The following is a 27049-nucleotide window of genomic DNA, read 5'->3' as shown; positions in this document are numbered from 1 at the left end:
ACAGTTAATGGGATGGTTCAGGAAAGTGATTAGTCACCCCTCATTATAATCACTCTTTGGCAAATTGAGTGACAGCCTGCTCTGCAGTGTGTGTAGTGTAGGATGTCAGTCATTGTAGTGAGGCGTGATCACAGTGTGGTCCTCCTGGATCACCTCAACTGGAAGCGAGCAGTTACTCCTATGGAGGATTTACACTCGTTACCTGCAGACCAACCTTATATCAGCCAGTAAATGGTGTGTTAGGAGGTGATCCATTCCATTAAAGCCTTATTTATATAACTGTACAGTAAAGGGAAGCCCAGAATATGAAGCTGAGGTAATGAAAAATGTGTACGGGTTAATATGTGTCCATATTGTCTGCTTTTTGTCTCTCAAACCATTGTGTGTTTTTTCCCCTTTTGTCCTTCACTTAATGTATTTACCCTAAAAATCCCCTTGTATTGTAGGTACAATATGGGTGTAATTTAGGCTTTTCCTTTCCAGGCTCGATCACCTCAGTGAGGAGGACTATAGTAGACTCCTATGATTACAGTCCAGTCATATAATCGAATAACTTATTCTGGGGTCATCCATTCCTAATTCACGTTGGTAATCACTCCGGCAAGATTTCTGGAGCCCCCGTCCCCCCATCCTGCTCTGCTTCCTAGGCCTCGCGCCTTCACCTCCATTGACTGATTCCATGGGGCTAGCCTAGCAGCCGGTGCAGGACATTGGCTAGATTCAGCTGACCTTGCTGAATAAGCCATGGTCTGTGTATTGCATTTATCACCAGTTTTTCTCAGAACACACAGAATTTCATCCATTTTTAACTGATCCATTGCTAAGAGTCATTGGTAAAAAAAAGTTCACAAGTCTATCTGCTTCAGTGGAAAAACGGAAGAAAGTGAATGACAGCTGAGAAAAAACTGGTCCTTTTCTCCCCAAAGGTAACACAAGGATGTGTGAATGTGGTCTAAGGGCTCGATGGGAGAGACATTCTATAGACATTAGGAAAAACCCTCTGACAGTGAGGATAGTCAGAGAGTGGGACAGCTACCACGGGAGGTAGTGAGGGCAGTCAGAGAGTGGGGCAGCTACCACGGGAGGTAGTGAGGGCAGTCTGAGAGTGGGGCAGCTACCACGGGAGGTAGTGAGGGCAGTCAGAGAGTAGGGCAGCTACCACGGGAGGTAGTGAGGGCAATCAGAGAGTGGGGCAGCTACCACGGGAGGCAGTGAGGGCAGTCGGAGAGTGGGGCAGCTACCACGGGAGGTAGTGAGGGCAGTCAGAGAGTAGGGCAGCTACCACGGGAGGTAGTGAGGACAGTCAGGGAGTGGAACAGCTACCACGGGAGGTAGTGAGGGCAGTCTTGGGAGTAGGTCAGCTACCACGGGAGGTAGTGAGGGCAGTCAGAGAACAGGTGACCATGGGAGGCAGTGAGGGCAGTCAGAGAACAGGTGACCATGGGAGGCAGTGAGGGCAGTGAGAGAGTGGGACAAGTGACCACGGGAGGTAGTGAGGGCAGTCAGAGAGTAGGTCAGCTACCACGGGAGGTAGTGAGGGCAGTCAGGAGTGGAACAGCTACCACGGGAGAGGTAGTGAGGACAGTCAGAGAGGAAACAGGTGACCACAGAAGCTAGTGAGGGCTGTCAGAGAGTAGGGCAGCTACCACGGGAGGTAGTGAGGGCAGTCAGCAAGGGAGCAGGTGACCACAGGAGGTAGTGAGGGCAGTCAGAGAGTAGGTGACCATGGAGGGCAGTGAGAGGGGGGAACAGGCAACCACTGGAGGTAGTGAGGGCAGTCAGAGAATAGGTGACCATGGAGGGCAGTGAGAGGGGGGAACAGGCAACCACTGGAGGTAGTGAGGGCAGTCAGAGAATAGGTGACCATGGAGGGCAGTGAGAGGGGGGAACAGGCAACCACTGGAGGTAGTGAGGGCAGTCAGAGTGGAACAGGCTACCACGGAAGGTGGTGAGCTCTCCATTAATGTAAATCTTCAAGAGGAAACTGGATAAACATATAGCTGGGATGATTTAGGAAAATCTGCACTCGCAGGGGGTTGAACCTGATGGTCCTTGAGGTCCCTTCCAACTCTACCATTCTATGATTCCTATGTCCAGTTTTTATGATCAAGCTATATTTTTATTCTTCCCAGAACTGGTGCAGCCCAAATAGCCGTGTATTTTGTAGAGCGCACGGTCTGCACCAGAACATTGTCTGATTTTGATCTGAATCACATATTAAAGTCTCCAATACAAGTTGGTGGAACATTTGGACAGCCCTTTGGATGCCATCCATGTGCTGTCTATTTTCTACTGACTATTGGGTAGAATTCTGATAGACCTGAATGTTTTTTGTTTTTTTTTTGCATAGGAGAAAAACTGGTGGTAAAAACAGACACTGACTAAATACAGATAAAAATCTGATCCAAATCACTTTTCTTCTTTTTTTTTTTTTTTTTTTTTTTTTTTGCATACAAGAAAAATCACTGATGTCTGAATGAGACTGTAGGCCGTGTTCACATAGTGTGTTTTTTGCAACTTTTTTGCTGATTTTAAAGCTGTGCTGTGTTCTACAGTACCAGCAAAAGCTGAGATTTCAGAACTCCATGCACACGCTTATTTTTTTCTGACTGTTTTTTTTTAATCTGCAGCTGCAGCATATCAATTTTTTCAGAGTTTTTACAGTGTTTTAAGAAAATAAACACTGGAATAAAAAACTCAATTTTTTTTGTCTCGTTTTTGATGAATAAAACTAATTTTATTCATCAAGTACTGTAGATAAAGCACACAAAATACACACTTAAAAACAAAAACTGCTAAAACGTCACAAAACGGGCCTTTTGAACGCAGACATTTTACTGCCAAGAAAGCAGGTTTTGTCTGCAGAAAAAAAAATTGCTTGTGTATGTAGCCTAAGACACATTTTTCACTTAGGATTGTTGACAGACAATCTGAAAAAGAATTAAAAAAAAAAAAAAAGGGGGGGGGTGTAATGGGCACTTATACTAGTTGATGACTAGTGAAAATTCTTAAAAAAAAAAATCAAGCAAGTCTGAATCTTCCCAAATTTGAACTTTATGCATTTTATATAATGTACAAAGCTTGCCGACGAAGAAGCAGAATGAGACCCAGGTTCCAGTCCTTCACCCGTCTGTCACTCTTCTCTCCCGCAGGAGGTCTTGCTGGATAATTCTATGTTGGTACGTCACCGTCTTCCCCAATTTTTGTGCTGTGTCTTCTTGCATTTTTTCTTTCTTTTGCAGTTTCAGCCTCAAAACATTTTCTGCTCATTGTGTTTGAAAAAATTCCCCTCTAGAAATCAAATGTTGATATTTATTATAACAGCAGAGAACAGATAACAATCCAAGAAACCGCTCTCTACTAATACTTAAAGTGGGGGGGGCAGGGGATATCTACCTTATCTGTAACTAGTCGGGACCAAAACATTGTGGTAACTTAACCAAAGGGGCTGCCGAGGTCTGCCGACTGTTATGGGCCTTTTGATTTACAGCTAAACGGTCGTTTTGTAGACCCTTAATGAGTCACTCACTACTTGGACAACTCCTTCTTAAATAGAACAGTGCCCCTTGTAAAATAAAAAAAGCCATATACTATCTTCCCAGACTGCTGCTATTTCAGTTATGGTTGATCCAGTATTTGCTGGTGCTCACGTTTCATTGTTATGTTACGTGAGCGCTGCAGCCATTCAGTACCCGCTAGTGGGCTGCAGCGCCCACACTCTTGTAGTCTTGTTTCAGATGACAGAAGTGTGATTGTCACCTAACAATGGCAAGCCAGTGGCGGCAAAACCTTCACAAACTGTGCTGGAATTGATGCTGGTCTGGGAGGGTATAAGGTTCTTACTTTTGGGCACTGTTCCATTTTAGAGGAGGTTGTCCATGTAGTTGGATAACCCCTTTTTAAGGTTCCCTTCACAAGTCCATTTTTCCAATACATGTGGTGTCCATTTTTACACGTATTGGAGACACATTCACAGGCGTACTCATTAAAATCTCTGATTTTCACACAGACCATGTGTACCTGTGATTCACATGGAGACATGTCCGTTTTTTAGCGTCAGAACAGATGAAAAAAGCCAATAGAAGTCTATGGGTCTGTGAAAAACATGTACAGCACACGGATGACATCCTTGTGCTGTTCATGTGACAAATACCAGATCCAAATGCATTCAAAGAATTACTGCCTTTTTAAGTGTTAAAGATGTGCATAGAGAGAGAGAGAGTTGATAGATGTTTTGATAAATAGCACAGGTAAAGCAGACAGCTGATAACTAGCAAAAGTCCGTGGTTATTTGGTCCTTCCCAGCCTAAATATACCAGCCCACAGCCTCCCCAGAAGCGGCTCATCACATATGATAGGCCAATTCTGGTGCTTTGTCTCGGCTCTTCCCGATTGCCCTGTTGCGTCTTGTTTTATTTCTCTGTGTTTTTATGTTTGTGGGGGGGGGTTTCTCGCAGATATTTTTTTTGGTACATTGGCAGATTCCCTGGATTATGGTGTAGCTGCATGATTTTTTTTTTTTTTTTTTTATAAAATGGTATATGAGGAAAGTTTCAGGGACTATTTATTGAATTTTTTTTTTTCTCATTACTGGGTTAGTAATGAGTGTGCCTGATATACACCTCCCCATCACTGATACCAGCTTACCGCTGCAAAGCTGATAACCCCAGGAACCAGAGCCCAATTGCCAACTCACAAGGCCAATCGGGAAGACTTGGAGTGAAGTGCCAGAATTGGTGCACCTTATGTGATGTGCCGCTTCTGAGGCGGCTACAGGCTGGTATTTTAAGGCTGGGAAGGGCCCAATAACCATAGACCTTCTCAGCCTGATAATATCGGCTCACAACTGTCTGCTTTACACTTGCTGTTTATCAAAAATGGGGGGACCCCACATCATTTTGTTTTTTATTTTAGTAATCTATTTATTTGGTTAATAGCAGTAAAATCTATTTCTTATCTATCATCTACCTACCTTTGAAATTTATAACACACAAAACATTCATTTCAGTGTCATTATTTTTCTGGTGCATGTCGCATGGATGTCACACAGACTGCATGTGTAAACTGGGACGGCACATGGATGGTCAAAACGGTATATGCCACACATGCAGATTTTTTTAGAAACGGACTTGTGAAGGGGGGGGGTCTAAGGCAGATTTCCACTTTAAGGTATAGCAAAGTCAGTTTTTCTAGAATATGGGGTTAATTTCTAATCAATACACTATATCTTCCATACAGATTTTCTAACATTTGGTTTCATGGACTGTTTATTGTCGATGGCTGGTGTTAATTTTAGCATATACTGGGTTTTTTAGTCCAAATTCAGTCGAGCAGAGTCTCCATCACAAATATCCTGTTTTCTGCCCGCCCTGCCCGCTTCCTTTATCATGCTTCATTGAACCAAGAACAGAGCCATCTTCAATCTTAGAAAGTTGGTGGCTCTGGAAACTACTTTATTTCTCTTGCATTTGTGCATGTGGCATAACATTTCTGGTTTGCTCATAGTGCCTGTTGCTTGATGTTTGTTGTTGATGTGTGTTCTTTTATTTCGTGTGTATTGCTGTGAATTCTGCATCTTACTAAACATTTGATAACCGTTTGGCGCTTAATGGATAGGCCTTCAGAAGAGATTACCGGTGGAGACCTAAAAATACGTTACGGTAGAATACTGCCTACATTCAGCTACAACTATTTAAAGTTAAATACATACTAAAAAAAATTTGTTTAAATGTGTTCCTTGTGTGTTCTGATAACACTTAAGGCCGCTTTACACGCTGCGACATCGCTAGCAATCGCACCTGCCCACGTCGTTTGTGCATCACGGGCAAATTGCTGCCTGTGGTGAACAATATCGCCGGTACGCGTCACACATACTTACCTTCCTAGTGACGTCTCTGTGGCCGGCGAACAACCTCTTTTTTAAGGGGGTGGTTCGTGCGGCGTCACAGCGACGTCACACAGCGGGCCACCAATAGAAGCGGAGGGGCGGAGATCCGCCGCATTTACGTCACTCCCACCTCGTTGCCGGAGGACACTGGTACGCTGTTGTTCGTCGTTCCTGGGGTGTCACACGTAGCGATGTGTGCTGCCTCAGGAACGACGAACAACCTGCGTCCAGCACGAGCAACGATATTTTGAAAATGAATGACGTGTCAACGATCAACAATTTGGTGAGTATTTTTGATCTTTAGCGGACGCTCGTAGGTGTCACACGCAACGACGTCGCTAACGAGGCCGGATGTGCGTCACGAATTCTGTGACCCCAACGATATCTCGTTAGCGATGTCGTTGCGTGTAAAGCGGCGTTTACTGATGCACTTGTAGTAGTTCCCCTGATTTTCCGGTTTTACTTTTTGGGGTTCTAGCTACTTCACTCCTTCACTCTTCTACTTGTATCTTGTAAAATTCTCTAAACTACACTGTCCCCTGATTCTTCCACTTTTTTCGGTTTTGCTCTGTGTCACTCAATTGCAGAGATATTCTCATTTGTTGCATTTGGAGCTCAGTATGTGAAATTTCTGCTTGCAGACCAACTAGGCGTTTCTTCAGTTCTCTCTGAGCCTTCACCATTCCCAGACATTGCCAATAATAGCTTGCTATTGAGACCACTAGATTAACTACAGAACTGTGATTGGCAGCATCTGGAAGAGGGGGTGGCGAAAGTGCACTCCCACAGAGAAGGCTGAAGAATCACACTGTTGGTCCACTAGCAGAAATTTCACATGGTGCACTTCAAAAGCAACAAATGTGAATACCTCCGCAGTGGAGCAACGCAGCACAAAACGGAAAAGAGCAGCAGAACCAGTTGAGCGCAACTATTTTTAGAAGGTAATTAACTGTCCCTCTATCTATCTATATATATATATATATATATATTTTTTATTTTGCTTGTTAATCTGACAGTACCATAATGTAGTGACCAAAACCCTGATTCCAGCAGTGTGTCGCTTACTGGACTCCATGCTGTAGTTTTGATAATCTCCTGATGGTAAAACACTGATTTTATCACTAGATGGTAAACCTGCTCTCATGTACTCCAACCACGCCCCCAACACTGATTTGGTAGCTTTCTGCCTCTACACAGAAACAGCCAATTAATGCTGTGGGCGGGGTTATACAGAGCTCCGCATTCAAGGAACCCTAGATCTGAAGCCGATAAAACAGGGATTAATTGTATCAAGCAGCCTAGTAAGTGACACATCGTTGTAGTGCTTATCTCTGATTGGATAGCAAAAACCTGCTGACAGATTCATTTTTAAAACATTGTTGACACAGAATTAGTCATTCCTTTATGTGATGATAAAGGGTGAGTATTCCCTTGATGCCATGCTATTCAGTAATATTATCTAGACCTCACCCGATCTTTTCACGTTAGAACCAGTCTATGATCAAAAATAAATACCGTAAATCAGACTGTACCGGTCTCTTCAAATGTACATGTACAGATTTAATGTTTATAAAATGCCTTATTAGGGGACAATGTAGCCTACTAATCCTTCTGCCATTGTGAATTGTGCTTGCATGAGACCCACTTATCATGTACAGACGTTTAGGATAATACGCCATATTACTTATGCTGTAGGATGATTTATTTGTTGTATGCGCTTGTAAAAGTTATTATCCTCCAGACTTTCACTGCTAGGAGTGATGTGCAGTGCCAGTGTTTGCTTCCTAATCCATGTTTGCTATTGAAACCATGCTTCTTAGCTTATGTTTTCTGTGCTACTTGTCACTTTTGCTTATATTGTACATAGGTTCATTTGTGTAGTCCTCATTTGATCTTACGCCGGGCAGTGTTAGCGTGTCTGAGGCAACTGGCTCAACGAGAGGCAGCCGAGGTATCGGAACATGCTATGTCCATGGCCAAAGATGGGCAAGAAGATCTGAAAATGGGTGCGTGCTGCTTTATGACATATTGGCATCTACTGATGGAGGTTTATACATAACTAAACTGATGTTCATGCTGCTTGGATGACTGAGAAATACAAGTTTTATTCCCTCTTGTGCTGTGATCATAAATGTCCTGTGGGCGGTTCCTTCATGGGAAGTGTCCGGTGGGCGGTTCCTTCATGGGAAGTGTCCGGTGGGCGGTTCCTTCATGGGAAGTGTCCGGTGGGCGGTTCCTTCATGGGAAGTGTCCGGTGGGCGGTTCCTTCATGGGAAGTGTCCGGTGGGCGGTTGCTTCATGGGAAGTGTCCGGTGGGCGGTTCCTTCATGGGAAGTGTCCGGTGGGCGGTTCCTTCATGGGAAGTGTCCGGTGGGCCGTTCCTTCATGGGAAGTGTCCGGTGGGCCGTTCCTTCATGGGAAGTGTCCGGTGGGCCGTTCCTTCATGGGAAGTGTCCGGTGGGCCGTTCCTTCATGGGAAGTGTCCGGTGGGCCGTTCCTTCATGGGAAGTGTCCGGTGGGCCGTTCCTTCATGGGAAGTGTCCGGTGGGCCGTTCCTTCATGGGAAGTGTCCGGTGGGCCGTTCCTTCATGGGAAGTGTCCGGTGGGCCGTTCCTTCATGGGAAGTGTCCGGTGGGCCGTTCCTTCATGGGAAGTGTCCGGTGGGCCGTTCCTTCATGGGAAGTGTCCGGTGGGCCGTTCCTTCATGGGAAGTGTCCGGTGGGCCGTTCCTTCATGGGACGTGTCCGGTGGGCCGTTCCTTCATGGGAAGTGTCCGGTGGGCCGTTCCTTCATGGGACGTGTCCGGTGGGCCGTTCCTTCATGGGAAGTGTCCGGTGGGCCGTTCCTTCATGGGAAGTGTCCGGTGGGCCGTTCCTTCATGGGAAGTGTCCGGTGGGCCGTTCCTTCATGGGAAGTGTCCGGTGGGCCGTTCCTTCATGGGAAGTGTCCGGTGGGCCGTTCCTTCATGGGAAGTGTCCGGTGGGCCGCTCCTTCATGGGAAGTGTCTTGAGCTCTTTGCACTAAAATGCTATATAAAATGTGTTACCACATCAGTCAATGACAAGGTCCGATGGAGCAGGTGTGGGTTACAAAATGGGACAAGTCCTCCAGTCCCAACAGCAAACATACTAAATACCCAGAAAGGTATAGGCACTCTTATTTCTGTGCAGTGACTATACAGTAATGGGTTCTCCTTTTAGATTTTTTTTCTTTTGCACTGAATTCTCCCCAAATCCTCCCTTCTTATTTAGCAGTCTCCCAGAGCCATCATCTAAAGCAGCGAGCAGGGATCAAAACTGTTGAAATATAAACTTTAAATGCAGTAGGACTTTTCACTAGTTCAAAAGTGCTCTAATTTTATTTCCACTGATTCCCTGAGTTTAGAGGGGGGGTTAACCGCCTTATGGTTACAGAGATATGGACCTTTTTCTTTAGTGCTTTTCTGTCTAGCCTTTATTGGCTCACAGGGTAATAATGCAGAGCAGCTGGAAGACCCGCCCCAGAGGATCCTGTGACTTAAGCCATTTTGTAAGGAGTTTATAAAATTAGTAGTAAATAAAAAGGCCCATATCTCTGGAACCATAGGGCGGATTTAAGAAGAAAAAAAATTGACTACTCAGGAGCAGCAGAAATAAAATGAGAGCAAACGCTGACCACTTTTGATTTGTATTCCAAGGCTAAGATTAAGGACCTTTGATGACTTAACAGTCATGTGACATGATGTAATTATAGTGAGCGGTTATATTCTGTTGCCGAATCACAAGCTGTATCTGAAATATAAACGGAAATCATCAATATTTATCAATTTTACAGCATATTTAAGGTAGAAAAGAGGTCAGTGAAGCCCTGTGTCTGCCTCCTACTGACACTACGCTTTAAACTGATTTTAGCCTCTTGCCAGTTGGTGGGTATACAATGCTACGGTGGCGCTATCTTCTTCTTCTTTTTTTTTTTTTTTTTCTTGCCTATTGGCAGCATCATACATCCATGGCTTGTTGGGAACAAGAAAAGAAAAAGGGGTATACCAAAACGCGGGATCACCACAATATTAACCAATGAATATTAAATTTTTATTAGGTTATTAAAGAACCAGAACACGAGACACATGTCTCCACACTGAAAAATTGCTTTAAGACACACAGTGACACAGGTTAAAAACATTTAAAAAAGCCATAGGCATAACAAACATGTCCGCCAGGAACCAATTATATAATCATGTACAATTAGATATATTTATAATAGGGACACTCCAATCAGTAGTGCACAAGGCCCGTATCCGGCATGGAGAAATAAATGTGAACAAATGCACTAATGGGTATGTATGATAACATATGATACAATATTATACAGAAACACTTGAATTTGCACAAATGTGACGAGTCCACAGAGATATATGATTAACAGCATATGGTAAGTTTTAACATGGAAACACTTGTGCAGATATACAAATCTCCAATCATAGATGAACGGTATGGGCTCTTATGGAGAAATACTGGAATCTATATAGGAACAAGAAAACCCCAATGCTGTATAAATGGTAACGTATAGTAGATCATAAGATAGGGACGCTTAGATTATACAGATATACAAGACCTTTGCTATATGCATGGAATAATGTAGATCAAGAAATGGATCTAGCAACAAAGTACATCCAGGTCCCCATCGATACACAATAATGCTATAAACACAATACCTTCTCACAAGTGTATCCTGAAAAAAACGCCTATTTAGTGCAGAATGGCATTAGATCAAAAAACAATTCTATCTGCTCAGTAAATATACCCATGTTATGCTGCCACATATAGCCAGAGTCCTGGATGCTTCAAGCTACCAAAGAAATATATGGCGCAGTTGAATACAGCAACCAGGCTACAAGCAATACAGAACCATGAACCATGCTAGTGGGGTGGATGAAAGGAGCGACCAAAGGGGTTCCTGGCATGGACACCCCACGCGTATCGCCACGTATCCAGTGGCTTCCTCAGGGGAAAAGAAGGCGATACGCGTGGGGTGTCCATGCCAGGAACCCCTTTGGTCGCTCCTTTCATCCACCCCACTAGCATGGTTGCTATGTATTATATGGGATGATGGATGTAGGTCCGGTTCTGTATTGCTTGTAGCCTGGTTGCTGTATTCAACTGTGCCATATATTTCTTTGGTAGCTTGAAGCATCCAGGACTCTGGCTATATGTGGCAGCATAACATGGGTATATTTACTGAGCAGATAGAATTGTTTTTTGATCTAATGCCATTCTGCACTAAATAGGGGTTTTTTTTCAGGATACACTTGTGAGAAGGTATTGTGGTTATAGCATTATTGTGTATCGATGGGGACCTGGATGTACTTTGTTGCTAGATCCATTTATTGATCTACATTATTCCATGCATATAGCAAAGGTCTTGTATATCTGTATAATCTAAGCGTCCCTATCTTATGATCTACTATACGTTACCATTTATACAGCATTGGGGTTTTCTTGTTCCTATATAGATTCCAGTATTTCTCCATAAGAGCCCATACCGTTCATCTATGATTGGAGATTTGTATATCTGCACAAGTGTTTCCATGTTAAAACTTACCATATGCTGTTAATCATATATCTCTGTGGACTCGTCACATTTGTGCAAATTCAAGTGTTTCTGTATAATATTGTATCATATGTTATCATACATACCCATTAGTGCATTTGTTCACATTTATTTCTCCATGCCGGATACGGGCCTTGTGCACTACTGATTGGAGTGTCCCTATTATAAATATATCTAATTGTACATGATTATATAATTGGTTCCTGGCGGACATGTTTGTTATGCCTATGGCTTTTTTAAATGTTTTTAACCTGTGTCACTGTGTGTCTTAAAGCAATTTTTCAGTGTGGAGACATGTGTCTCGTGTTCTGGTTCTTTAATAACCTAATAAAAATTTAATATTCATTGGTTAATATTGTGGTGATCCCGCATTTTGGTATACCCCTTTTTCTTTTCTTGTTCCTCATAAATTTTGTATACCAGGTGATCCCACTGGGTAGTGCCCTTCCTCCCCCTTTTTGACATCCATGGCTTGTTGTGTCGCCCAATGAAGCCAAAAAGAAATACATTTTTTATTCTACAATGCGTAAAAAAGCGCAAGTCAATACATTCATAAGGGTAGTCAAAATATTTAGATTCATAGTCCATAAAGCCTATTTGTCGCTTTCTACAGTATGGCCAGATTAAAAAAAGTACTTTATTATCATGACTATAAAATACAGTGTATATATATATAATATATCAGTATAGACCAAAAGTTTGGACACACCTTCCCATTCAAAGAGTTTTTTCTTTATTTTCAGGACTCTGAAAATTGTAGATTCACATTGAAAGCATCAAAACTATGAATTAAAACATGTGGAATGAAATACTTAACAAAAAAGTGTGAAACAACTGAAAATATATCTTATATTCTAGGTTCTTCAAAGTAGCCACCTTTTGCTTTGATTACTGCTTTGTACACTCTTGGCATTCTCTTGATCAGCTTCAGAGGTAGTCACCGGAAATGGTCTTCCAACAGTCTTGAAGGAGTTCCCAGAGATGCTTAGCACTTGTTGGCCCTTTTGCCTTCACACTGCGGTCCAGCTCACCCCAAACCATCTCGATTGGGTTCAGGTCTGGTGACTGTGGAGGCCAGGTCATCTGGCATAGCACCCCATCACTCTCCTTCTTAGTCAAATAGCCCTTACACAGCCTGGAGGTGTGTTTGGGGTCATTGTCCTGTTGAAAAATAAATGATAGTCCAACTAAACGCAAACCGGATGGAATAGCACGCCGCTGCAAGATGCTGTGGTAGCCATGCTGGTTCTGTATGCCTTCAATTTTGAATAAATCCCCAACAGTGTCACCAGCAAAGCACCCCCACACTATCACACCTCCTCCTCCATGCTTCACGGTGGGAACCAGGCATGTAGAGTCCATCCGTTCACCTTTTCTACAAAGTCATGGTGGTTGGATCCAAAGAACTCAAATTTGGACTCGTCAGACCAAAGCACAGATTTCCACTGGTCTAATGTCCATTCGTTGCGTTCTTTTGCCCAAACAAGTCTCTTCTGCTTGTTGCCTGTCCTTAGCAGTGGTTTCCTAGCAGCTATTTTACCATGAAGGCTGCTGCACAAAGTCTCCTCTTAATAGTTGCTCTAGAGATGAGAAGGTGTGTCCAAACTTTTGGTCAGTATTATAGATATATGTGGATAGATAGATACATATATATATATATATGTATCTATATGTATGTATGTATGTATGCATGCATGTATGTATAATATATATATATATATATATATATTAAATGTGTATATATATATTTTATTTTATTTTTATATATATTTCGGCAGATGTGAACATGCGAGAACTTGGTCTGGAGGGCGTTTTGCTGAGTCTTTTGGACAGAGAGAGTGACCCGCAACTGCGTCAGGATGTAAAAGAAACCCTCATTCACATGCAAAGCTGCACAGGACTCGGCCGCCTTTCTTTCTGGCTGCGATTGCACAAAGACATTCTCTCTGCATCTGCAGGTGAAAGTCAATTGTTGTCTGTAATTGGGGGATAAAACGTGTAATAATTCCCTATAGCATTAATACAAAGCTTTTCATCCACAGATTTTGCAGCAGTGGCTTCCGTGGATGCTACTCAAGAAGAAGAATGTGAGCAGTCCTGCTCCGACTCTGTGCTAACATCCAGGAAAGAGGAGTCCTCTAGCCTGTCTGTTAGTCCCCGTTGGCACACCAGAGTGTTCTCCATGGAATGTGTTAATATGCTGGTGTCGCAGTGTGTCGCGGAAGGGGGGGCCCACTTTAATATGGCTGAGGCCCAGGAGATGAAACTCAAAGAGCCGGACAGTAAGTGACAAGAATGTTGTTTTTGTTTTGTTTTTTTTTACTTATTTATGCCTATTCAAAGCATATTTTATTCCTTTGTCATAATTTTTTGGTTTATGTGAAAAGTTCTCGTACCTATTTGTCCTTTAGAGTCATAGTATACTAGAGACCATTGTACTTTTTGTGTCTTTGCTTTAAAGGGAAATTTTTAGGCACTTTAACTAATTACCATAAATATACAGTATTTTCCGGATTATAGGACACACTTTTTTCCTCCCAAAACTGGGGGTAAAATGGGGGTGCGTCTTACAATCTGGATATGGCTTACCGGGGCGGCGGGTTTGGAGCGGGGTCATAGGAGGCAGTGGCGGAGATACTGAAGGTGTCACTGCAGTGGAGTGGCTCAGGAGGGTCACAGGATGGTGTGTTGTTGCAGTGGTGGCGGCGGGCACCTGATCTGACTGCGGGCTCCATTGAGTTGTCTACGGTTGACGCAATGGACTTCAAGAAAATGGCCCGGGAGGCGGCGGATGCACAGATTGATGAGATTGGCTTCAACAAAATGGCCACAGAGACGTTTCTGCGTACGCGCCATCTCCACAGCCATTTTCTTAAAGTCCATCCCGTCAACCGCGGGCAATTCAATAGAGCCCGCAGTTAGATCAGGCGCTCGTCGCTGCTGCGGCACCCCATCCTGTGATCCTCCTGAGTCGGTCTACTGCAGTGATACCCCGGAAGCCTGCTGGCAGATCAATAGTGCCTGCCGCCGCAACACCCTCGAGCTCGCAGTTTCACCGACCCTCTGGCCACAGACCCTCCTGAGCCGCAACACCCCCTGCCTCTGAGCACGCAGCATCGCCAACTCTGCCTCCTGTGAGCTTACTGAGACCCTCCACAACAACCACTTCCACCTGATAAGCATGAAGATTAAGACACACTAGGATTATAAGACCCTTATTTTAACATTACAAAAGTAGATTTTGGGTACTCACCGTAAAATCTCTTTCTTGGAGCCTTCATTTGGGGGACACAGAGACCATGGGTTGTATGCTGCTGCCACTAGGAGGCGACACTAAGCAAAACAAGGAAAACTCCTCCTATGCAGTATACACCCACCAACTGGCAATCATTTTTCAGTTTAGTGAGAAAGCAATAGGAGATAACAAGAAAGAACGAACAATCTTACAGAAGTGAACATTAAAATCAACATTCAACAGTAACATTGAACAGTAACATATGTCCAACACAAGGGCGGGTGCTGTGTCCCCCAATGAAGGCTCCAAGAAAGAGATTTTACGGTGAGTACCCAAAATCTACTTTTCTTTAACGCTTCATTGGGGGACACAGAGACCATGGGACGTCCTAAAGCAGTCCCACGGGTGGGTCTAATGTTACTCTCAGGGCTGACCTCGAGTTCTGCAGGCTGCAGTGGACAGTCTACCGAGGCTCGCATCGGAGGATGCGAAAGCGTGGAGCGAAGACCAGGTGGCCGCTTTGCAAAGCTGCGACGCTGGAGCGTGGTGACGGACCGCCCACGAGGCTCCCACCGCCCTGGTGGAATGGGCCGTAATCCTGAGTGGGCGCGTTCTCCCTCTTACCCGGTAGGCTTCCAGTACGGCAGAGCGAATCCATCGCGCAATGGAGGACTTGGAGGCAGGTAGGCCTCTGCGGGGGCCGGACGGAAGCACAAAGAGGGAATCCGACCGTCTGAAATGAGACGTCCTTGAAATGTACCAGCGGAGAGCTCTGACCAAGTCCAGCCTGTGGAGAAGAACCTCACGAGGGTGCGAAGGGTTCGGACAAAAGGAAGGAAGAACAATGTCCTCGTTAAGATGAAAAGAGGAGACCACCTTGGGCAGAAAGGACGGTACCGGATGAAGGACTACCTTATCCTGGTGGAAGACAAGATATGGAGAGCGGCAGGAAAGCGCCGCTAGTTCAGATATCCGCCTGATTGACGTGATGGCAACTAAGAAGGCGACCTTCCAAGAGAGGAACGTTAGGAGACACCTCCTGCATAGGTTCGAAAGGAGAATGCTGGAGAACAGACAGAACCAGGTTGAGGTCCCAGGGCTCCACCGGAGGTTGAACGGGGGGCACCGCATGCGCAGCCCCCTGAATGAATGTGCGAACCTGTGAGCGAGAGGCAATTCTCTTTTGAAAGAGAATGGAAAGAGCAGACACTTGGCCCTTTAGGGAGCTGAGTGCTAAACCAGCATCCAGACCAGACTGCAGGAAGGACAACAGAACTGGCAAGGAGAAGGTCATGGCTGTGACCTGGTTAGCTTCGCACCAGCGGAAATAGGCCTTCCACGTCCGGTGGTAGATGCGGGAAGAGGAAGGCTTCCGTGCCTTGATCATTGTCTGGACGACCCTTTCTGAGAATCCCCAGGAAGTTAGTACTGCGGCTTCAACAGCCATGCCGTTAAATTGAGCGACTGTGAATTCTGGTGAAGAAAAGGCCCCTGAGTGAGAAGGTCCTGGACGTCTGGAAGTCTCCACGGAACGTCAGCGAGAAGGTGCACGAGCTCTGCGTATCACGGGCGATGGGGCCAATCTGGGGCCACGAGAATCACCGGAACTCCTTCCGCTTTGATCTTCTTGACTAGCTTGGGGATAAGAGGAAGCGGAGGAAGGAGGTACGGCAGAGAGAACTGCGACCAGGGGATCGCTAGGGCGTCCGTTGCGAGCGCCAGTGGGTCTCTTGCTCTGGAGACGAACTGGGGCACCTTGTGATTCCACCTGGAGGCCAGGAGATCCACGTCGGGGGTCCCCCACCTGGAACAGATCTGCTGGAAAATTCTGGGATTGAGGGACCACTCTCCCGCATCGAGGCCTTCTCGGCTGAGGAAGTCGGCGGCCCAATTGTCCACACCCGGGATGTGGACCGCCGAAATCGCTGGGATGTTCTGTTCGGCCCAGTCGAGGATTTGAGATACCTCTCTCATCGCCGCTCGGCTGCGTGTACCGCCCTGATGGTTTATGTAGGCCACGGTGGTTGCATTGTCGGACTGCACCCGAACTGGGTGTCCGCGAAGCAGAGCCTTCCAATGAAAGAGAGCCAGGCGAACTGACCTGAGTTCCAAGATGTTGATGGGAAGCTTGGTTTCCGGCTCGGTCCAGCGACCCTGAACTGTGAGGTCCTGGAATGTGGCTCCCCATCCCAGCAGGCTGGCGTCTGTCGTGATGACCTTCCATCGAAGTGGAAGAAATGATCTCCCTTGGAGGGTGAGGGGAAAGCATTTCCACCATTCCAATGACTCTCTGACTCGAGGAGGGATCGCAATTGGCCGATCCAGGGAGTGAAGAGACTTGTCCCATGCTGCGAGAAGGAGACCCTGAAGAGGGCGAGTATGGAATTGACTGTAGGGCACCGCTTCCATTGACGCCACCATCTTTCCGAGAATGCTCATGCAGTACCGAAGGGAGCAACGGGGTGCGCGTTGGAGCTTCCGAATCCCCCTGAGGATAGCTGAGAGCTTGTCCTTGGGCAAAAGAACCCTCGCTTGCGTGGTGTCGAATATCATGCCAAGGAATGAAATGCGTTGAGTCGGGATCAGAGATGACTTTGGTCTGTTGATCAACCAGCCGAGACGGGTTAGAGTATCCAGAGTGATGTTGACTGTCGCGGCACTCCGACGCCGAGGGAGCCTTGATCAAAATGTCGTCCAGATACGGAATGGCTAGAATTCCCCGGGTCCGAATAATGGCCATGACAGTAGCCATCACCTTGGTGAAGACTCTGGGAGCTGTCGAGAGCCCAAATGGGAGAGCCGTGAACTGAAAGTGTTTCCCCTGAACCATGAAGCGTAAAAATCTCTGAGCTGGAAAGATTGGGATGTGGAGATAGGCGTCCTGGATGTCCACCGAGCAAAGGAACTCCCCGGGTTCCATGGACGCTGTCACTGAGCGGAGAGACTCCATGCGGAATCGCCGGAGACGAACCCGCCTGTTGAGGCGCTTGAGATCCAGAATGGGGCTGACTGTGCCATTCTTCTTCGGTACCACGAAGAGGTTTGAATAAAAACCCCGGAATCTGTCTTGAGGGGGGATGGGGGTGATGACCCCAGAGTCTCGCATGGACTGGATGGCTGCAAAGAAGCCCTTGGTGAGGGAGGGATCCTTGGGGGGGTTTGGACTGGACAAAGCGTGAGCATGGGAGCGAAGAAAACTCTATCTTGTAGCCGTGAGAGACGACGTCTCGAACCCAGGCGTCGTCTATCACGGAAAGCCACGTGCTTCTGAACATGCGGAGACGACCACCGACCCTGGCTGAGGAGCCGGGGACGGGAGCCCAGTCATGCGGAGGAGAATCTGTTGGATCTGGAGGTGGAGGGCTTGGACTGCTGGCCACGGGAACGCCAGTGAGGTGTTGCCTTAAAGGAGGGCTTCCGTCTCTCCTAACGTGCTGGGAACCGCTCCCGACGTGTGTTGGTGTTGGTAGAGAATTGGCGAAAGGGGCGAAAGGGAAAAGCCCGCCGCTTTGGAGGGGCACGGGAAATCTTCTGTTGGGGGAGGAAGGTACACTTGCCCCCCGTAGCCTCAGAGATGATCTTGTCCAGCTTTTCTTCGAAGAGTCTGGCACCAACAAAGGGAAGACTGGTGAGGGACTTTTTGGATGCTGAGTCCGCGTTCCACGCTTTAAGCCACAGGGCTCTGCGGATTGCAGTAATGTTGCCGGCTGCCAGGGCAGCGGAAGCAGCAGAGTCGAGGGACGCAGCGACTAGATATTTTCCGGCATGTGTGATCTGATCTGCCAGATCTGCCAGCTCGGGTCTGGGAGCGTCAGCTAGGATACCACGCAGAAGGAGCTTTGCCCAGGCGGAGACAGCCTTGGAAACCCAGGTGGCTGCAAAGGCTGGAGTGATGGCAGAGCCGGAGGCTTCAAAGGCCGACCTGGCTAAGGATTCTATGGTCCTGTCCGAGGGATCCTTCAGGGAGGCGCCATCAGACAGCGGCAAGGTGGTGCTGGACGAGAGTCGGGAGATCGGAGGATCCACTGAAGGGGCCACTGACCACTTCTGAAGAAGTTCCGGTGGAAAGGGATAAAGGACCTGTGCCCGCTTGCGCTTCTGGAAACGCTTGTCGGGATGTTCCCACTGTCTGGAGAAAATATCCTCAAACTCCCTGTGGTTGCCAAAGCTTCTTGGCAGCTTCTTGGCTCTTTTGAAAGGGACTGATTGACTGGTAGGCGCCGGATCAACATCCTTCACCTCTAGGGTCTGATTGACAGCAATGACCAGACTGTCCGTCATACCGGTCAGCTTGGATATATGTTCAGAGTCCAGATGGGAGTCAGAAACAGAGTCCTGGTCCGAATCTGGAGCTGCCGCAGAAGAGGCAGGAGACAGAGAGCGTGATGCTCTGGAGGCCATAGCGGGCCTAGGAGAGCTGGAGGATGACCCCGAGAGGGACCGCTTCCTAGACCTCCTGTGAGTTCTGCCCTGCCGGGCTGGAGGCGCTGCGGGCTCAGACTCGCTCTGGATCACCGGGGGGACTCCAGAGGAGGAGGCGGGCAGACGGTCTATGGCCGAGGCTAAGGTCTGAGACATCTTGGTTAAGTTGTCCACGGACTGAGAGAGAGCTGAGGCCCACCCAGGCATGGGGGCCGAGTCCTTGTTACGGGCAGTGGGGGGCTCCGTAGTAGTCATGGTAGGGGTGCTACAGGCTAGGCAGGTGGAGGAGGACTGCCCTGAGGGAAACTTTTTTTTTTTTAGACAAGAAGTGCAGGCGAAGTGCAGCACTGTGGCCTGTGGCTGAGAGCGGGTTGCTCTTGTGCTGGACATGGGACAGCAGAGAGGGGGAGAGAGAGAGAGAGAACAGAGCAGAGGATGCCAGGAGGATGGGGACTGGGGAAGGAGCTGCCTCCCAGTGGCAGAGCTTACCCAGACTCTGGCGTCCTGTGTGTGCTGATGCTGCTGTCTGAAGCCGCTGTCCTGAATCTGCAGGCTGAGGGAGCAGAGGTGGGGGCTCCGGGGAGCTGCAGGTTAGTCTGTGGGGAGCTGAACCGGAACGCTGCCGCTGCCCAGAAGCGCCTCAGGCTGTAATGGTGCTGCTGAGGAGTCCGGGCTGGGGGAGGAACGGTAAAGAAGCGCGAAAAAACGGCGCGCTGCCGGGAGCCGGGATTGGCTGAGAGAAAGGAGCGCCGGGATTGGTCAGAAAAGAGCGCGCAGAGGCTTGCAGGGAATGGCTGCTAGAGCGGGCGGGCCTGTTAGAAAGTAAGGACCCGTGCGATAGGCCGGCCGGGAGCTAGGCCTGAAGAGAAGCCGGGGGCTAAATTTTAAGGCTGAGACCGCAGGGGGAGCTGAAGAACGGCGCCGAGGACGAGAGCGGGGGCAGAGCCTGTATGAAGGGGGATCTGACCAGGGGTAAGTGCTAAGGGGCCAAATTCCTTCTTTTCCCTCCTTCTTTTTTTTTTTTTTTTTTTTTTTTCTTTTCTAAGACGGAGCCCCCCATGACCTGGGACAAGGGATGGGTACCTGTCCCGACAGCTGATAGTCCTCCTGATCCTGGCTTGATCCTGGCCTCCTGGGAAATACCTAGGGAGACGAGTATCTTCCTGAGATTTTTTCGTCTCCCCTCCCTGATCAGGCCGGCTGTGGAGGGCGAGCGTGCAGGGGGAGGGGGGCAAGGACCATCCGCCTGTCCCTCTGTGCGGATGCCCCCCAAACAGTCTTGAGAGTGTTAGGGGGGTAGGGTCCTGCCAGACAGACACGGAGGACAACGGAAGTGGCGGGCGGACCCCACTTTTGTGCGACCGGTCTCTAAGGGGGAGAGCTGGGTGAGCTATTACACCTTGTCGCCCGATGAGCTGTGTCTGAAACGAAAAAGGGGAAAAAATTAAAAATACAAACCTAAGGGGCTGGGAGCAGCCCCAAGTGTGTCCACCTCCTATGGACACTAAGCTTAAACTGAGGAATGATTGCCAGTTGGTGGGTGTATACTGCATAGGAGGAGTTTTCCTTGTTTTGCTTAGCGTCGCCTCCTAGTGGCAGCAGCATACAACCCATGGTCTCTGTGTCCCCCAATGAAGCGATAAAGAAATTATTTTTTCCTATTTTCCTCCTCTAAATTTGAGGTGCGTATTATAATCCGGGGCATTTTATAAACTGAAAAACATTTATTTATTGCCCCAAACTAAACTAATTTCTAATATTGCTGTATTAAAAATGTCCTATCTGCCTACTATTGATTTTTTTTTTCCTTCACCTCCTGTCTGATGACGCTTCATTTGAGAATCCCAGTGTATGCTGGGATACTCAGACAAAGCGTCCTCAGAGCAGAGTAGTGTAGAGAAAAACAAGTTTGTATACATCTGCCAGGCTGCAAACTTATTTTCTATCACTGAGAAAATCAACTTTATGTAATTGAGGGATCAGTTCATAGGCACGAATGACATCTTTTTTTTAGCACTGATGATAACTGTGACATAGCTGATCTGAACATGAAGTAGAGCATACTATATAAAATAGCTGAAAAGTGGTAAATGGTATAGTGAGTTGGATGTATATCTAGTACTGGTGAAAAGTTTGGACACAACTGTTCAATATGTTCTTATTGGAATATGCACGTTGTAAATTCAGACTGAAGGCAGCAAAAAAAAAAAGACAAATGCTCATTGACAAGTACATAATTTTCACTTGTTTTTTTAGGAGATTTTTTGGTATTACATCTGCAAGATCTGGTTCGCATGTCCTTTATGGCTGCCACAGATCATAGTGAGCAGCTCCGTCTGGTCGGACTCCAGGCGCTACTCCTGGTGATACAACGATTTTCCTCTGTACCGGAGCCTGAATTTCCTGGTCATCTTATACTAGAGCAATACCAAGCCAATGTGAGTTACCCTTTGGGCTGTTACAGGCGGTGAACATTCTCACTAGCAAATACATAATATTAGTATACTGCTTTATCATGATATTTTTTTTGTCTGTTGTCAGGTAGTAGCTGCAGTAAGACCGGCCTTCAACTCCGATACCCATCCCGATGTGACTGCTAGGGCTTGCCAGGTAATTAGTGTATGTCTAGTCCATGTCACTTTTTGACTTGCCATCTTAAAGACTAGGTCAATCTGAGAACTGTCACTTGTCCTTAGACAGTTCCTTGCATAATCAAAGACCTCCCTTTTCTGTATTGACCGAATGGTCGCCCACCCAATGCTAGTTTCAGGGACTACTATACCTAGCTAGATACTGGATTATATTAGCAGCTTAGTATTTAAACTACTTAGTGTCTGAGTAGTATCAGTTATCAAGAATTAATGTGTTCTAGCTCATGCTGTTGTTACTGTCCAGGTATTTAGTCGATAAATGGTACCATAATTCTGAAGAACACACCACAGTACCTATTTTCCCATTGTGTTGGCTGCCTTCATGCGTGGTATGCTCACGTTGGGTTATTCTTTACTTTGCAATTTGTTAAAAATGTTTAATTTTTATTTTGTGCTGCTCATCCCCTACGTTTCTGGCCACCTCTTCACTCTTTCAGAGGTGGCCGTTCCGTTAGGCTCTTACCAGTACTTTCCAATAGAGCTTGTAAGTGCTGCTGTGCAACTGGTCAAATCACCGGCCAACTTTAGCTCCTTTGTGTTCCTCCGATGTTGCAGAAGCTTCTCTTACAGCATGAAAGAGCAGAAAACTTGGGCCAGTATCACAGCCATGCCACTGTTCTAAACTTTTAGTCTTCATAGCACACTGCCCCTTCATCACGTAGGTGTCACTGGGTATGTCTGGATGGAACAGGGGTTCCTAGGCTGACTCTAAGGCCGGAGGCCCCTGATCTGTCCCTTATCTCGAAGGTAGGCTCGATGATAGCCAGGTTTGAGTCCCCAGCGTGATCCTGTCTACTGTCAGAGCCCTAATTCTACTCTCCCCCACCCTGGGAACGAACTGGTAGCCTAGAAACCAAAACCCCACAAATAGGCACAGTCAAGGGTAAAGGAAAACTCGCACACACTGAACTTTCACACAAAGGGGGGTACAGTATGCGGTAGTAAATCAAAAGGGGTAGACAATTAACGCACATCTGGAGGACTCGCACATCACGCGAAACCGCAACTTGTACATCACCATATAACAGGATAACCACAGGAACCGAGTAGCAAAGCTATATCCGGCACTCAGCCCCACAATCCAGAACCTTATAAAGGGTGAGGGCAGCTGGTGATCAGCAGCCTGGGCTCCCAGGAGATCACAAGCCAGCAGGGATTAACGCCTGCTGAACTGGAGAGCAGTGAAGCCAGAACCAGCCGACGACCATGACAGGCTGTGCAACTAAGTGATCCCCGGCTGCTTGTCAGACTCGGCAGTGTGAACTGAATCCGACACCGCAGTGACACTCAATGAGTGAAACGCTGAACACCGCACGGCAGTAGGAAACCAGGAGGTAGAGGAGTGGCATCCTCCCGAAGATAGAATATGTGACTGCCCTTTTAATGACATTAAAAATTGCTTTGTGCACCACCAATGCCAGCTGGAACATGATGGTTAACTGGAAACTCAGTAATTTAAATGAAATATGTCTGTATAAGTACAAAAAATGATATGTGCGAGTGTTCCTCCCCATACAGGTCTGCAGTGCATGGTTAGCCAGTGGCGTGGTGAAGGACCCGTCAGACCTGCACAGAGTTCAGCAGCTGCTCCTCTCCTCTCTGAGCCGAGTGCAAATGATGAAAGAAACCACAAGTGTATATAGTGAGAGCACCACTACCATGGAGTCGCTGGCTGTACTGAAGGCCTGGGCAGAAGTAGGTGATATCCACATTCCCTTTATGCTTATAAATGATCTTTTGGAGGAATATTTTGGCATCTAAAAGGGACTGTCAGTACAAAATGACTTTTCAAACCAAGTACAGACGCTTGGTACAACATGGTGGAGCCAACCATTTAAAGGGGTGGCCCGAAGGCTGAAGAACGTATTTCTCATATTAATGTATTAAAAATTTCCTAACATTCCCTATGTGACTACTATTGATTTTTTTTTTCCCCTTACCTCCTGTCTGATGACACTTCATTTGAGAATCCCAGTGCATGCTGGGATACTCAAAGCGTCATTAGAGGAGGGTGGTGAGGCTGCGGTCACTGTCACAGCTTCTGCCTCTCCCTGAAACAAAGTGTCATCAGTCACGATGTTTCAGGGGCTCCTGTCTCCTCCCTGTCCACTCTATTGCCGGCTCAGATCAGTAAAGCTGGCAACACAGAGCAGCGTGCATTTTAAATGCACTCAGAGTACCCAGCGGTATGCAGGGACCAGCGCCGGTCCCGCCGTGATATCACTTGCAGGTGCGGCGCTGGTCTCGGAATGTTGCTGGGTCCTCTGAGTATACTTAGTGTGCACCGCTCTGTGTTGCCGACTGATCTGAGACGGCAATAGAGCAAACGCTGTCACTGTGCAGATTTCACAGTGCACCTCAAGCATTGAGGGAGACGGGAGCCCCTGAAACAAGCGTGACTGATGACTCTTCATTTCAGGGAGAGACATAAGCTGTGACAGTGACCGCAGCCTCTGTCCCCTGATGAAGCTTTGTTTGAGTATCCCAGCATGCACTGGGATTCTCAACCAAAGTGTTATCAGACCGGAAGTAGGGGGGGAAATAAATTGTAGTTAGTGTAGTAAGGGAAGGGTAGGACTTTTTAAATACAGCAATATTAGAAAATAGTTTACATTGAGGCGATAGATAGGGATTTAGATTGAAGTTTTTCATCCTTTGGACCACCCCTTTAAGTGCACCTTTCTATCTGCTTGTTTTCCATCTGTCTGCACCAAGAACGATCTGCCACTCAAAGGTTGTGGGGTGGGGGGCGAAAGAGGGAAAACAGGAGGTGGGAAGGTGCACTTAAATGTTTGGTCTTGTCATGGATGCACCGAGCGCCTGTACTTGGCTTGTACAGTCAATCTGTGCTGACCCCCTATAAACCAATCCTGTCTGATCCAGTGACTGATTCCATCAGCCCTGTATGAATTCATCAGCAATTATCCTTCATGGTTATACACATACAACTTTCAAATGTCCTTGATAGGTTTATATCGCAGCTGTGGAAATAACAGGTTGTGAAGAAGGGCCTGGATCTAATCCTGAGGACAGTCTCCTTTCCTTGGTACAAGCTGATATTTCAACTCTAAGCAAGTTGTGGCTGTCCGCTTTGCAAGATCATGCCCTACTCACCCTTCCTCATGAGTGCGGTCTTCAGCTTCCTGCAGCCGGTAAGGGTAGCCTGCAATCCTTCACTTTACATTATTCCCCTGTTACTTATTGTGGCAAGGTGAACCTTTTAGGCTATGTGCCCACGGGAGCTTGCTTCTGCAGATTTTGCCGTGGAAAACCTGCGGATTTATCTGTATTTTCCAGATAAATCCGCAGGTTTCAGCAAGTACAGACACTCCCCATGTTATCCTATGGGACATGGGGAGTGTCTGTGTCAACACTGCAGAATGTGTGGCTGTGGAATATGTTGCGGATCTCCCGCAGCCGCACATAACTGCATGTCAATTATTCCTGCGGAATTACCTGCGGAAATCCCGACCCTCCACTATGGAGATAGAGGCCGGGACGTCCGCAGGTAAATCGCATGAAAGTCCGTAGGTTTACCGCAGCTATTCCGCTGTACTACCGCAGCTAAAAATAGCTGCGGATGCCGGCGGGCAGCTGCAGTAAACCTGCGGCCGTACCTGCGGATATATCCGCAGCTACCAGCTCCCGTGGGCACATAGCCTTATAGTCATAACATTTATTAAGAATAAATTTTAGTTATGACAACTAAAGTTAAGAGTTCTCCTCTGATGGATAACCCCTTCTTCTAGGGTATGTCCAGGACTTTTTTTTTATTTTATATGTTCTTAAGAACTAACAGGCAGGTAGTTGTTTGCCGGCACAGAACAGTCACAGACTGCTCTTGCCGGTGATTCCGCTGATGTTGCGTCAACAAATCGGCGGCTTCTAGTCCGCTCTGCTGTGTAGAAGGGGCGGAACAGTCAGCTTCATGCTGATTGACAGCGGCTCCGCCAGTTAAGAAGCAGAGAGCGATAGAGAAAAGAAGATTTTTGGGTACTCACTGTAAAATCTCTCCCTCTGAGCCGTCATTGGGGGACAGAGCACCTGCCCTTTTGTAAAAGCCTCTGTTGGGCCAGTCTGTATATCTGGTTGCTTCTCCTACTGCATTCACACTAACTGATCAGCTTGCCTCTGGTCAGTGCTACTGAGGAGGAGCGAACTGTTTTATTGCCTCATGTCAGCTTTCAAACATCCCATAGTTTTCTGTGTCCTCCAATGAAGGCTGAGAGAAATAAAATGTATAGAGAGTAGTCCAAATCTTCTTTTTTTATTGATATTGTGTGAAATAACGATCTGGTTTAATTTAGTGATCCTGTTGCGTCCCATATGCAATCTAACCTAGAAGCAGGAACATGTGTGGACTAAAAATCTCTGCCTAACCATCCTTGTCAAATAATATTGTGTGAACGCAAAGTATAAAAAAGGGTTTAGAATTTGCGTTTTCCCTATCCTAATTAAGCGCTGGGACTTATTGCAAGGGCGTTGCTTCGCCCCGACTAGTCTGCCCTCTTCTTTCCATGATTTCAATGAGCCAATGTCTCTTCCGGCTCATGGAAATCTTTTGCATGTACGCGTATTATTCCCACAGTGTCAGTTGGCCTCCTTAGCCAAGTGTACACTTGTCGGCTTCACAAGTGCACTGCACAAGAACTGAAATCTCCTGCGCTTCCAACTAAGTGCAGAGCGCGTCTGAAATCTGCAATGAAACACACATGCGCAAGATTCATCATAGTATCACGCCCAATATTATTAGATAGGGTTGGGTAGGCAGGGATTTTTAGCCCACACATGGTCCTGCTGCTAGGTTAAAAGACACATGAGACCTGACAGGTTCACTTTAAGGGCGTAAAAGTTTAAAAATTGTGAAATTTTCACATTTTTCTTGACCCTTTTTTTTATTTTCAAAAACGCAAATCATATTCACCAAAATTTACCACTGACATGAAGTACAATGAGTCACGAAAAAAACAGTCTCAGAACCACTGGGAAATATTAAAGAGTTCTAGAGTTATTAACTCCATACGGTTACACTGGTCAGAACTATAACATTTGGCCCGGTGAGAACAGGCTCTGGGGTGAAGGGGTTAATTTAAACTTTCAGATTTTGAGTGGGGTTCAGTCCTGATTCACTTTGCCATGACTGACTGTCATTTTCTAGCAGTAACACCATCATATTCTGGTTAAAGTAGTTTCCACCCGAGTGAAACAATCCAACCTTATAGACCCGTCCCCATGTAGTCTTTTACGGTTTCTTTTGTATTTTTA

The 27049-nt window shown here is 46.7% G+C and overlaps 1 protein-coding gene across 4 annotated transcripts in view; it reads left to right on the top strand.

Annotated features, from left to right (window-relative positions):
• The window catches only part of HEATR5A (HEAT repeat containing 5A), a 175883-nt gene that overhangs the window by 111349 nt on the left and 37485 nt on the right, over positions 1–27049 (top strand). For 2 of the 4 annotated variants that reach the window (XM_075330383.1, XM_075330382.1), the window contains exons 21-28: positions 3153–3179; positions 7755–7893; positions 13255–13434; positions 13519–13758; positions 21390–21571; positions 21675–21743; positions 23303–23479; positions 24753–24936. In XM_075330383.1, the coding sequence (XP_075186498.1) occupies positions 3153–3179; positions 7755–7893; positions 13255–13434; positions 13519–13758; positions 21390–21571; positions 21675–21743; positions 23303–23479; positions 24753–24936 (1198 nt within the window). The remainder of the gene's footprint in view (positions 1–3152; positions 3180–7754; positions 7894–13254; positions 13435–13518; positions 13759–21389; positions 21572–21674; positions 21744–23302; positions 23480–24752; positions 24937–27049) is intronic. The other 2 variants (XM_075330385.1, XM_075330384.1) reach the window with 1 other exon arrangement.

This window comes from Anomaloglossus baeobatrachus, chromosome 12 (assembly GCF_048569485.1).
Source record: "Anomaloglossus baeobatrachus isolate aAnoBae1 chromosome 12, aAnoBae1.hap1, whole genome shotgun sequence".
NCBI lineage: Eukaryota > Metazoa > Chordata > Amphibia > Anura > Aromobatidae > Anomaloglossus > Anomaloglossus baeobatrachus.
Note: the sequence above shows the minus strand (reverse complement) of the source record. Positions and strands in the feature narration are given on the sequence as shown.